The sequence below is a fragment of the Peromyscus leucopus genome, chromosome 14, assembly GCF_004664715.2.
Source record: "Peromyscus leucopus breed LL Stock chromosome 14, UCI_PerLeu_2.1, whole genome shotgun sequence".
NCBI classification, from domain to species: domain Eukaryota; kingdom Metazoa; phylum Chordata; class Mammalia; order Rodentia; family Cricetidae; genus Peromyscus; species Peromyscus leucopus.
Window position 1 is genome coordinate 65,711,028 of NC_051075.1, and position 14,015 is coordinate 65,725,042.

Here is a 14,015-nt window from a genome sequence, read left to right on the forward strand (position 1 = left end):
CATCTCTCTATGCCTGGAAATACTTTTCATAAATAAATTCTTTTCAAATTCTTAGAAAGTATTACCAGTCTGGTGAGAAATTCATGCTTACTGAGGGGAGGAAATTGTTCCTGTGGAGCTGAAATGTGAGGCCTGTACAGTATGTGCTCTAAGGGATGCCAGAAACTAAGAACAATTAGCTAAACATTAAATCCTAAATACGCAGGCAAAAAGGGATTCAGAAAATTCCAATTTAGTCATATTGGAGGAAAGATAATTACCTCTTACATTTTTAAAGGTATCCTGTCCACTTCTATGAATGCAGTATCAAACTTTCAAAAGACAGTTTTTTAGAAATGTAATCAAGACTTTCAGAGTGGCTCATGTGTGCCAGACAATGTTGTCCACCATCACTGGCACTGCACACTTACTCCTCATTGCAACATTTTTAGTCAGGCACCAATTTGAAGACAGGGAAACAGAGGCAAAGCGAGGCAGGGTGATTTGCCAAGCTTTTAAGTGCAAACTCAAAGTCAACACACAAATGAAAAATAGCATTTTATACCCATGAATGAAGTGTAACCGAATACTATTTCCTGGAGCACGCTCTCTTCGTTTAGAAGTAGCACTTTTCTGTTTTTCTTTGCATTGTTCTTTAAGCTGAGGTAGATCTTCTTTGTAAACCTTAAAAATGTATATACATAGAAATACAATTAGGGTTGCTATTAATAAAGACGCTCATATCCTCAATATAACTTTCAGATGCTGGTAAGAGAACACTTTGTAAAATTTAGTATTCCAAGAACTTTTATACTTCAAAGAGAATGTGGTGGTCTACTGTGACAAAATTCTACAGACAAACAGAATACAGACTTACTTAGCACATCAAGGATTTAATACAAAAGAACATTTTATGTAAGTGTGCTAGGATGTTCAAAGGGGGAAACTGAAAGAACCATCCATTACTGGAGAAATTAAAGCCATAAATATTCACAATAGATAAAAAGTAGCAGAAGTCAAGAAAAGAACCTGGACTTTTGGGGGACGGCATCACAGGCTAATGGGGCATTACCTGCCGGTGGTAAGTAAGCTGTGTCTCTTGCTCAATCTCAGAATCCAGTTCCGGAACATCAGATAGATCTGAATCTGATTCGTCACTGTTGGACTCAGCCAGACTTTCTGTAAGGTTTTAAAAAACAAAATACCATTTGTTTAAAGATTTACTTTCAAAACAACAATGTAAAATTAATAATTAAGAGGTGACTCTATCAGCTTGACATGGAAACAAAGCCATTAAACAATAAAATGAAATGACCCACTCAAGTGACATGGAGGTCAGTAAACTGTACTACAGATTATCTTCCTGTCTGCTCACTGCAAACTCAAGAGCTCCTTTAAATTCCTCCACTGACTCCTCAATGAGGGCTACACCAAATTTAAATGTCTATGTAGATACAAGTGAATACAACCTATAATCAGCATTAAAAATACTACACACAACGGATGAATTGACATTTTTAAAGTATATACAAGACCCAAGAACCCATATCTCTGAGATGAAAGATTAATTGTTGGTTCTGCTAGCAGAACTATTGCTTCACTTAATCAACAAATTAAATCTCAACTCAAATACTTCACAAGGCATACTCTGTGATACCTGACTTTAAAGATACACACTTATTTTAGCAGGAAATTTCTGCTCTTAATAAGCTTTAATGGGCCGGGTGGCGCAGCCTTTAATCAGCACTCGGAGCAGAGCAGCGATCTCTGTGATTCGAGGCAGCTGTACAATGAGTTCCAGAAAGCGCAAAGTACACAAAAACCTGTCCGAAAAAAAAAAAAAAAAAAAAAAAAAAAAAAAAAAATAAGCTTTAATGGTAAAATCATTACTATGGAGCTATTAATGCAGAAGCTGTTTAAGCTTACCTTGGGGTGCTATGTGAAGAGCATCTTTTAATTTTCTTTCAGGAATGAATTTCCACTGAAAGACAGAGTGATCAGCTCCACCAATAGAAATAACCCACTGATAATCATGTGACCATCTGACATTAGTTACGTGAGCTGAATGGCCAATATATTTTCTAAACTTGGCGCCTATAACAAAAATATATCTTTAAATTGATAGAAGCCAATACACAAAAATACCACCTTAAACAACCACTACTCTATCCAAACTATTACAACATCACACCATTATCTTAAGTATGAACAGAGTACCAGAGTGCACTGCGGGTTCTATTGTTTAAAATGTTAAATTATATCATTTGGTTAAGGTTTACACACAATGTCTCCCATTTTAAAGGAATTGTTAGTTATTTTTTTTAATTTGTGATAGCAACTATTTCTGAAATTCTATGTTTATTATATACTCTATATCCTGATGTTATGATGTGGCAACATATACATATCTCTATTAAAACATACTAGCTACAATAATGCTTAGCTTCATATTGATATTGTTTTAAAATTTTTATAAGTCTGTATGTTGGGATGTCAAAAATTCCATAAATGAAAATCAAGAGAAAAATTTTCATCATGGTTGTGAATTTAGGGATAACTTGTTTTGGGTTTTTTTTGTTTGTTTGTTGGGTTGGTTTGGTTTGGTTTTGTCTCATTGGGACAAGCTCTCACTATGTAGCCTAAGCTGGTCTTGAATTTATGATTTTCCTGTCTCAATCTCCTAAGTGTTGGGGCTATATACATATATTATTACCATATCTGACAGGCAGCCATCTTCATCAAGGCATAAAATAGTGATGAAATTCATCTAAGATTACATTGTATTTCTTCTTAAGAGTAACACTGTTATTCGAAGAAAATTTTTTTTCAGTGTTAGGGATCAAATCCAAGGCCTTGTGCATTCTAGCTAAGTACTTCACCACTGATCCACACCTACAAACCTCAAGAATAATTTTTAAAATTATTTTTCCTAAAAATAATGTTATATGTAACAGTAGAAATCAGTAACATTCCAGATTTATAATTTCTTCACAGTTTAGCCTAGCAAACTCTTATCAAGAAAGATTTGGCCTTATCTCTCTTGTTTGGGATATATTACATGCAGGCGAAGACGACTTTGGCCACTAATTTTTTTTGTAACTTTTATTCTTCTCTCATATATTATATTCTGACCACGATTTTCCCTCCCTCTGCTCTTCCTCCCAGTCCCTCTCCCTGACTTCCCCTCTCCCCCAGATCAACTCCTCTGTTAAAGACACACACACACACACACACACACACACACACACACACACACACACAGGCAGCACACACACACATACACAAAGGCGGCACACACACACACATACACAGGCAACACACACACATACACAGGCAGCACACACACACATATACACAGGCACACACACACACACAAAAACAATACACAGGCAGCACACACACACATATACACAGGCAGCACACACACACACATACAAAACAACACAAGGCAGCACACACACACAACAACAAAAAAATACACAGGCAGCACACACACACACACATATACACAGGCAGCACACACACACAACACATAACACAGGCAGCACACACACACACATATACACAGGCAGCACACACAAAAAAAAACAACACACACACACACATACACACAGGCAGCACACACACACACACATATACACAGGCAGCACACACACACACAACACACAGACACAGGCAGCACCACACACACACATACACAGGCAGCACACACACACACATCACACAGGCACAACACACACAACACAACAGGCAGCACACACACACACACACATACACAGGCAGCACACACACACACACACATACACAGGCAGCACACACACACACATATACACAGGCAGCACACACACACACATACACAGGCAGCACACACACACACACATACACAGGCAGCACACACACACACACAACAACAAAACACACAGGCAGCACACACACACACACATATACACAGGCAGCACACACACACAACACATACACAGGCAGCACACACACACACACACACACAGCAGCACACACACACACATACACAGGCAGCACACACACACACATATACACAGGCAGCACACACACACACACATACACAGGCAGCACACACACACACATATACACAGGCAGCACACACACACACAAAAAAAAAAAAAACACACACACAATACACAGGCAGCACACACACACACACATACACAGGCAGCACACACACACACACATACACACAGGCAGCACACACACACACATATACACAGGCAGCACACACACACACATACACAGGCAGCACACACACACACATATACACAGGCAGCACACACACACACATATACACAGGCAGCACACACACACACACATATACACAGGCAGCACACAACAACACACACAACACACAAAAAAAAAAAAAAAAAAAAACAAACACAACACACACACAACACACAACACACACACACATACACAGGCAGCACACACACACACACACAACACAACAAACACAAACACAAAACACACACACACATACACAGGCAGCACACACAACACACATACACAGGCAGCACACACACACACACAGGCAGCACACACACACACACATATACACAGGCAGCACACACACACATACACACAGCACACACACACACACACACACACAACACACACACAACACAAGGGCACACACACACATACACACAGCACACACACACACACACACACACACACACACACTAAAGGAAATAAATAAAAAGATTTAGTAGTATAGAAATGAAGAAGTAGTTGATAAAAGATTAAGAAAATAAAAAGAGGCCTAGCATGGTAGCACACACCAACAATCCCTGTATTTAGGAGGTGGAAACTGGCAGATTAAGAACTAAGGTCTAGCCTCTTCAACTACATAGTAAATCTGAAGCCAGGCTGGGCTACAGAGATCATCTCTCAGAAAAACAAAAAGAAAAAAGAGAAAAAAAAAGGAAAAGGACTGGCCACACATTGAGAAATGATACTTGCAATCCATAAAAATCCTAAATCATTTGAACCTACTGGAATATAAAAACAGCTCAACCAAAGAGCAACCATATAGCAAAGAGAGCTGTGTTTGATATAGGAAGCACAGGAACTTCTCCCCAAAACATCTGATAATGAAGCTCACTCTCACCAGTATGGATTTTAATGAGACCACAAAATATGACTTACAGTACCTACATTTGCAAAAATTAGAAGAAAGTGTGATAAGGCCAAGTGCTGAAGAGGCTGTGAGTCAAAGAGTGTTGATAAAATGCTCTAACTACTTTGGAAAGCAAACTGACATTTTCTTATAACGTTCAACATCTACATACTCTATCCTCCAACAGTTTCATGCAATATATACCTCTGAGAAACTTACATGTGTTAACAAAAGACTAGAAATGACTCAAATGTCAACTAAGGAGAAAATCAATGCATAAACTATAATATGCATTTACAACATGATTATTTCATGGCAATGAAAAACAATCAAAAGGTACAAGCAAGCCGGGCAGTGGTGGTGCACACCTTTAATCCCAGCACTCGGAGGCAGAGGCAGGCAGATCTCTATGAGTTCAAGGCCAGCCTGTTCTACAGATTGAGTTCCAGTCTCTGTGAGTTTGAAGTCAGCCTGGTCTACAGAGTGAGTTCCAGGACAGGTTCCAAGCTACACAGAGAAACCCTGTCTTGCAAAAACAAAAACAAAACAAAACAAAACAAAACAGTATAAGCAACAATATAGATGAATCTTTAAAAAAAAAGCATTGAATAATGCCTGGTGCCTCACATGTCCTGTGGTAGAAGATTAGAAACAGGGCTTGAATATCATCAGTATACATGCACAATATCAATACCAAATATCAATACAACTTGGGCTTCTGGGAAAACCCAGTCTTTAAGTTGGACGTGTTCACTACATACTTGGATCAAGCTACTTCAGTTCTCATCATACACCACTAATGTATGTGTAGTAACTATTAACAAGTCAGGTGAAAAGCCATTTCTGCATATATTATAATGAATTCAAGAATAATTGGTAAAAATTTCATGACCAAAAAAAGAAATGTAACAGGACAATTTTTGAATTGACAAAGTCTTCACCAATTAATATACACTCTAAAATATTAACTCTTATCATTTATCTCAACTATATAAGGACATAACATCTTTTATGAGAGTGTTAAAATATTAAAAAGAAAGATACCTTTTCTTAAACATGGATATCGGAATAGTTTTACAACTCCATAGTCATCAGCTGTAACTAAAACCTGGCCAACATAATTTCCATCTACTGAATTTATATCATTGGTATCGGAATACTTGGGCCAAATTCCATTGACTTCAAGGCCTGAAACACATGTCCATGAAGCCCAGTGAACAGCTTTTATTTCTTCTTTACTTGTCACTTCCTTTCCTCCTAGAAATAAAAAAAAAAATCTTCACTTAAGAAATTACTTCATTTGATTCTTTTCATGCAAATGTAAATTTTAATACCTTACACCAAAGTTAGAGGAGAATATATGAACAGACAGGTAAGTGTGAATTAGAAAAAAAAACAAAATTTAAAAAATTTTAAATGCTACTAACATCATAGTGATTTGGAGAGTTTGAACGTAATTATCAATTCAGCAGGCTCATTCACATGGAGAACAACCGAATCTTATGAAAATCATGATATAGACTAGTGACAACTGGGTAAGTTATAAGAGAAACTAAAAGATGCCTTTCTTTGGGGGTTGTCAAAGAGCTTGGTTCTGAGGACGCTAAGGCTACACCGGGGTGAGCGAGGCTCTCCCTTCTGACAACGAGTGGTCTCTGAGCTCTCCTCTATCTACTCTTTCCTCATCTTCAGGACAACACGGAACCGGAACCGACTGCTCACGGTACAGCGGCTGCTCCAGCAGAGGAGGAGAAAGTGGAAGCCGAGAAAGAATGTAAGGGCTCTATTGATGGCATAGGCATTGGTCCTTTTTACTAAACATCTTCTGTAGGATGTTCAATAAAGATCCAAACAAACAGGAGGGAGGGAAGGAAGAAAGGAGGAAGGAAAGAAAGAAGGAAGTAAGGGAGGGAGCGAGGGAAGGGAGTAAGAAAGGAAGGGAAGGAAGGAAGAGCAAAAGCTACGACAAAGTGGCAACTCAGGTAATAAAAAGAAACCCAAGATATATAATTGGGAGAGAGACTGAAAAAGACTAAAAAGGAATGATAGATGGAGGGTGATACATCTGTGTTAAGTAAGAGGACTTTTGGACTCAGTAAATCTTCATTATAAATCATCAATGAAAAGCTTGGGGGGAGATGCATTGATTGTATTATGCAACTAGTCTTATTAAATAAGTTCTTATAAGAGCGATTAATTCACAAAGCACCACATTAAATAGAGGTGTGGAAGGTCATTTTGAGAGGTGTGGAGTTTTAATTAAGAAAGGTTTACAATGCTGGTATCCAAGAGCTGGAAGAAGGGCTGTGATGGGAACATGTTCTCCAGGGTACTAAGTTCCAGGTGTGCAGGATGAGTTCTGAGTGTCCTTTCTGAATGTACAGCTCAGTAACTGCTATTATTCACATTGTGTTACTGCTTGGTATGCTTGAAATCTGCTAACAATGATCTTGAATGTTTCTGCTGCACACAGAAATTACAATAACTATATTAGGTGATAGATATGACAATTAGTGTGATTATAAAAATCATTTTACAATGCCGTGTGTGTGTGTGTGTGTGTGTGTGTGTGTGTGTTTATAAAAAATTACACTGGGCTGGGCATTATGGTATACAACTATAATCCCTACACTTAGGAAGTTGAAGCAGGCAGACCTCAGAATTTGAGACCAGCATGGTTTATATAGCCAGTTCTAGGCTAACAAGGAAATATAATGAGACCTTATCTCAAATTTAAAAAAAATCACATTGCATATTTTAAAATATATAGAATTTTGATGTCACTTACAACTCAATATTCTGGTGGGAAAGGATTCTAAAGATATTTGTCTTGTAGAAAAGATCACAATGCTTGAAATAGCTCAGATTATTCTGCCTATAGTCAAATATAATTTACAATTTACTCTTAATGAGCTTTTAAATACCACAGACATTAAATTCTATGAACTCCATGTAATGTGCTAGAAGAGTTCACCTGGCATCCTATACAGAAGTCGTCTTCCGCTGCCATCGTTTGTCTGCAAGTATCTACTATCTGAAGACCAGTCCAGATGAGTGATGAAGCTAAGTGAACCAGCACATTCACCAACTTTTTTGTAACGCTGAGCAACTCCATAGATGTCAACTGAGCTGTCGTTGCAGCCAACAGCAAGGTAAGTGCCATCTGGTGAATATTTTAGTTCATGGATTGCCTCTTTCCTGTCTTTAATATGTACAACTTCAGTCATATCTCTGTGGAAAAGAAAAAGACCATATGAGCAAAAGTCACAAGAGAATTGGAAAATGTCCCCAAATACTGAGGTTCCATCGGGTATTTACAAACTGTGACACACATGGAAGTAAGGCAAGTAATATCTGCTTGGGAATAATTATTTTGCTGACCAGAAATAAATAGAAAAAAAATTGGACCATGTAGTATGTGGTGATAGAGCACTTGCCCAGCATAAAGTCCTGGACTTGAACCCCAGCCCTGAAAAAAAAAGTAGAAGAGAAAAAACGCTAAATTTCAGTGCATAAATAACATTATTTTTAAGTACCCTACAGCTCCCTACTAAATTTCTGGATTTAGATAATAAAATATTTAACCAGATTTTTTATGATGAAAGTTCTTTGTAAATACTGAATTATGAAATATTCTTAAACATCATAATTTTCAAACACATTTTTGTAATGAGCCAAATGTATAAACTGACATTTGGGAAATAAGGAAAGCATGAAAGAATGCATCACTTGAACAATATATTTGAATATATATCTTTATATAACTGCTGTGGTTGTTTTTATTCACTTTTCCCCACTAGTGAATTTTATTTCAAATGTTCCCTTTTCTTCAGAGTCTCATTATTGTAGCCCAGGCTGGCCTCAAACTCCAATCCTGCTTCAGCCTCCCATAGGCATACACCACCATGCTCAGCTTAGTTTATTTTTTAAAAAGAGACCACAATTCAGCTTAAAATGAATTTCCAAAATAGCATAGGCATTGGTAACGACCATAAAAATGGATGAAGTCAAGTTTAACACAAGTGAGTTTTCAAACTCCTAGAACTGGAAGGAGTGGGAAGGACAGCGACCCGGGGAAGATGGGCAAGAGGAAGGAAGGATCACTGCTTCTTGGCGGCAGCCATCTCTCCACACAAATTCTGTATCGGTTATTTGAAATGCTCCAGGTTGGCAATTTCAGAAGCAGAAGCTTGTTTCTTGGTTCTTAAGGTTTCTTTTCTTTTTTTCTTTCTTTCTTTTTTTTTTGGTTTTTCAAAAACACAGGGTTTCTCTGTGTAGCTTTGCACCTTTCCTGGAACTCACTTGGTAGCCCAGGCTGACCTCAAACTCACAGACATCTGCCTGCCTCTGCCTCCCGAGTGCTGGGATTAAAGGCATGTGCCACCACCGCCCGGCTGGTTCTTAAGGTTTCTAAATGGAGGTTAGAACAGACATCCGAATTCTTTTAACATGTTGCTTTAGTACAAGGGATTCAAAAATTGAACTGACCTTGCATGAGAGATGGACCCCATGACAATATGCAACCATTGCTCAAGAGGAATATGTAAAACTAAGAAATCCTGAAAGGAGCACTGAAACTAGATTGAAGGCAGGAGGGAGCCACGGCAGGGTAAATGTGACTTCAGCATAAGACGTAAGGCTCTGGCTAAGTCTAAAAGAGGAGACATGGTTCTTCAGGAACAGGATACAGCACAAACAGAGGCATGAAAAGATGCAGTGTGCGGCCTACTTGAAGAATGGTGCACAGTATGATGTGGATACAGAAACCAGTGGGAAGAACAGAAAATAATGAAGCTAGAGATAAACTAATAAGATACAGTGAAACCAAAGAAAGAGAGGCAGACAAATTCAGGTTTGCAGAGTAAAATTTTGGGAACTATGGACACAAGTATTCATCAGCAAGCCCAAGTTCATCCCCACAACCTGGGCTAGAAAGAGGGACACAAATGACATCATGCAAGCAAGCTTATCTTGCCAATGTCAAGGAGTCAGGTACTTTCCTGGTGCCAGGATCTGGTTGAAAGCTCTACATAACTCCATAGGCTTTGTCTATTTGCGGCATGCTGGGAAAACTATGTAGGAAATACTGATTAAGGTTAACCTGGATCAATATGGCAGTTCTAAATCAAGATGGCTGCAGTATGTTAAGCTGAATCCACACAGAAAGATCAAAAGTTTTAGAGATGATAATAATGACACAATAATGTGGATGTATTTAATGTCACTGGACATCTACAGTGATTGAAAGCAAATATGACAATAAATAAAAACAATTTTAAGAGAAAAATTACAGCACATTCCACTGTAAAAACCTGCTTTTATTTTCCATACTGGGAATCAAATCTAGAGCCTTATACATGCTGGGCAAGCACTCTACTATTTAACTACAGCCTATTTATTTATTTATTTATTTGAAGTCACAAAGTTAAGTAGGCTGGCCTTGAATTCACTCAAGTCCAGGCAGGCTTTCAACTCACAATCCTCTGCCTCAGCCTCCTGAACAGCTAAGATTACAAGTCTGTACCATCAGGCCCAGTTGTGAAGAAGTTTTTTATAGGTGAAAAAAGAAAAAAAAAAAAACAGAGTGAGGTAGAGAAAAGCAGATCACAGAGATGAGCCCTGCACACATGTCAAGGATTACAAACTTCAGCCTAAGGAGCAGAAAGCCTTTGGAGAGGGGATAAATGCAAACAAGTGTGACTTAAAAAATCTTTAAAATCAAGCTGGAAGTGAGCTGGAAACTTCTTCCCTGATGTAGCTTCCACAGTGCTGGGAGTGCTATGCAGGTTGCTGGAGGAGAAATGTGTGAGTGGCCTTGCCTAGTCACTTACAGATAGAGGAGAGGACACATAGGGCCCTATCTACCCTGCTGAACTACTGGCTATAGACATGCATGCTAGGACAGAGGGAGTGGTCTTCAGTTCTGTAGCCACTAATGGCCCATTCAGGCTCCAGCAGAGTTCCAAATCCATGGTCACACAGAGGGCCCTGATTACTCTAGGTGGTCAGAAAACAAAAGAAAAAGAATGAGTGGGAGTAGAGAGCTAGAACAGGGCAAGGAATGAGAGTAACCAGAATGAATTGTATATGTGTATGAAACGGTCAGAGCACAGATTTAATTCATAAAGAAAGAAGGAATCTCTATCATGGCATAGAGATGGTTCTGAGGTGGTAAGGAGAGCAGTTAAGAGGGCTGGCTATTCCACCACTCCTGGGAGGAGATGACTGTGGTGATATACTGTGTACCCTAATAAAGCTTGCCTTGAGGATCAGAGGACAGAGCCAGCCACTAAGATTAGACATAGAGGCCAGACAGTGATGGCACACATCCTTAATCCTATCACTCGGGAGGCAGAGATCCATCTGGATCTCTCAGTTCAAGGCCACACTGGAAACAGAGCCAGGCAGTGGTGGCACACACCTTTAATCCCAGTACTGGGAAGCACACACACATTTAATGCCAGGAAGTGATGTCTGGGCAGAGAGAGGTATATAAGGTGGAGGAAACAGGAACTCACTCTCTTTAGGCTGAGGATTTCGTAGAGGTTAGGACTAGTGGCTGGCTGCTCTGCTTCTCTGATCTTTCAGCTTTCACCCTGATATCTGGCTCTGGATTTTTATTAAAAGACTGTCTAAGATTCAAACAAGCAGACAACAAAGCCTACACAAGAGTAGAACAGTGATGCTGGAAAGAAGGAAGTTAACTTGACAGCTTCTGTGGAAGTGACTCTTAAACAGGAGAGGCAAAGCAAAAAAAGGAATTACATTTCTGGGCAGAGGATTACTGCACTGGAGGAGAAAGATTTCATAAACACTGTTTTCTGAACATGTAGTGGCTCTACAGCATTGCTTTTAATGATTACACAGGATAGAAACTCAATGTATCTCCCTAGAATTTAACATAAATTAGCAACAGCTTGAACCAATTCTTATTTTTTATTTGTTTATTTGAGACAGGATCTCCCTATGTAGCCTTAGCTGGCCTGGAACTCACAGGCCTTCAAATTCACAGAAATTCACCTGCCTCTGCCTCCTGAGTGCTGGGGCTGAAGGCATATGCCACTATGCCCAGCCTATTGATAAATTCCTTAAGCATTTCTACTTATACAAATGAAAGGATATAGACATTTTTCCAAAGCATAAAGATACAAACAAGCAAACAAAATCCTTTTCCATCATTCCTCAAGCCTTGAGGACATTTAACAAGAAAGGATCATAACTGAAAATAATACTACCAACAGCAAGTCAGGGCCCAAATTTATAGTTCAGCACTTCAGCCACCACTGTACTAAGCATTCTTTTTTGAAATAGAAGATTTTTCTTTATATATATATATATATCCATGTGCCTGCTTGAGTTTATGTGTACTACATGTGTGCAGAAGGCAGAAGACTGAGTCAGATCCCCTAGAAGTGGAGTTACAAGTAATTAGCTGTGAGCCACCAAGTAGGTTCTGGGAACCCAACCCAGTTCCTCTGTAAGAACAGAAGCTCTCTCAACCCCTGACCATCTCTCCAACACATTTGCTAAGCATTCTTAATGCCCCCAGATAAAAGCTCTTAAGTTTAATTTTCTGAAAAAGATATTTTTATAAGTATACTTATTTAATAAAACTAATATTTGGCACACACATAAAAAGAAGAGGGAAAAAAGGATAAGTGGGTCAGAGCAATGAGTACTGTACATTCTAACAAAACGATAAATTACTGTTTCTGCTTCCACTCTAATAGCATACCTCACTCTAAGGACAGTAAATGACCCATCCTTCATTCCAAGGGCAAGATGGATTCCATCTACATTGACAGCAGCACATCGAATTGGTTCTTCCATATTACATCTTGCTATTAAAGCATGATCTACAAGGCTCCAAATCCTGTACAATTTAATTCAAAAATAAAAATAATTAATGTATATGTAAAATGATAATCTATATAAGAATATTAAAGTTAAAATAATCTGGTTTAAAGGAAGACATTTTTCTCTGTGAAAACAGCAATAGTATTCACGATTAAAAGAAAATATCAGAACTTTTTGTTTTTAAAATAACATAGCAGGGATGGTGAGATGGTTCCAAAGGTAAAAGTGCTTGCAGCACAGTCCTCAGAACCCATAATGGAAGGAGGGAACCAGCTTCCCAGAGCTGTCCTGACCTCCTTATATGCCATGCCATTCATGAGCCCACACTCACTCTCTCACATACACAGGCGATAAACTTTTCAAAAAATACAAAAGCATACATACTGACATCACTATGATTCAACTGTTAATCTTAGATTAATTATTAATCTCCACTCTAATCAAAAGACAGCTATCTACTTCTTTAAATTATATATATAAGACTGGCCATGGTATTATATGCCTTTAATCCCAGCACTGGTGAGGCAGAGGCAGGCAGATTTCTACGAGTTAGAGGCCAACATGGTCTACAGAGCAAGTTCCAGGTCAGTCAGGGCTACATAGTGAGACCCTACCTCAAAAAAATAAATAAATAAATAAATAAATAAATAAATAAATAAATAAATAAATAAATAAGGATATATGTAGTCTTTTAGATGGAGTACTTAAAATATTCAAATTCAGACTACAATATCATTCCAGACTACAATATTAAAAATTAAGATAACTAGACTTTACATCAAAGCTTGTAGACTTGAGACCTAATAAGCAGTTAGAAGAGTGTATTGCTCTTTGAAAGGACCTGAGCTAAGGTTCCAGCACCCAAACAGGTAGCTCGAAACACCTGTAACTCCAGCTCCAAGGGATCTAACACCTTCTTCTTGCCTCCACGGGAACTCAGTACACATGCAGCATACACATACATACACACACTTATAAATAAAAATAAAATAATAGAATAATTAACTGTCACCATGTTCACAAAGTGATGAAA

The 14,015-nt window shown here is 38.5% G+C and overlaps 1 protein-coding gene across 8 annotated transcripts in view; it reads right to left on the reverse strand.

Annotated features, from left to right (window-relative positions):
• Eml5 (EMAP like 5) overlaps positions 1-14,015 on the reverse strand; it is a 109,600-nt gene that overhangs the window by 62,257 nt on the left and 33,328 nt on the right. For all 8 annotated transcript variants that reach the window (XR_005092780.1, XR_005092781.1, XM_028886584.2 and 5 more), the window contains exons 8-13: positions 12,861-12,998; positions 8,100-8,356; positions 6,170-6,382; positions 1,906-2,073; positions 1,052-1,158; positions 545-663 (exon numbers count right to left, since the gene is read on the reverse strand). Coding sequence is in view for 6 of the 8 variants with exons in the window: in XM_028886584.2 (XP_028742417.1) it covers positions 545-663; positions 1,052-1,158; positions 1,906-2,073; positions 6,170-6,382; positions 8,100-8,356; positions 12,861-12,998 (1,002 nt within the window). In the remaining 2 variants the exon portion in view is untranslated. The remainder of the gene's footprint in view (positions 1-544; positions 664-1,051; positions 1,159-1,905; positions 2,074-6,169; positions 6,383-8,099; positions 8,357-12,860; positions 12,999-14,015) is intronic.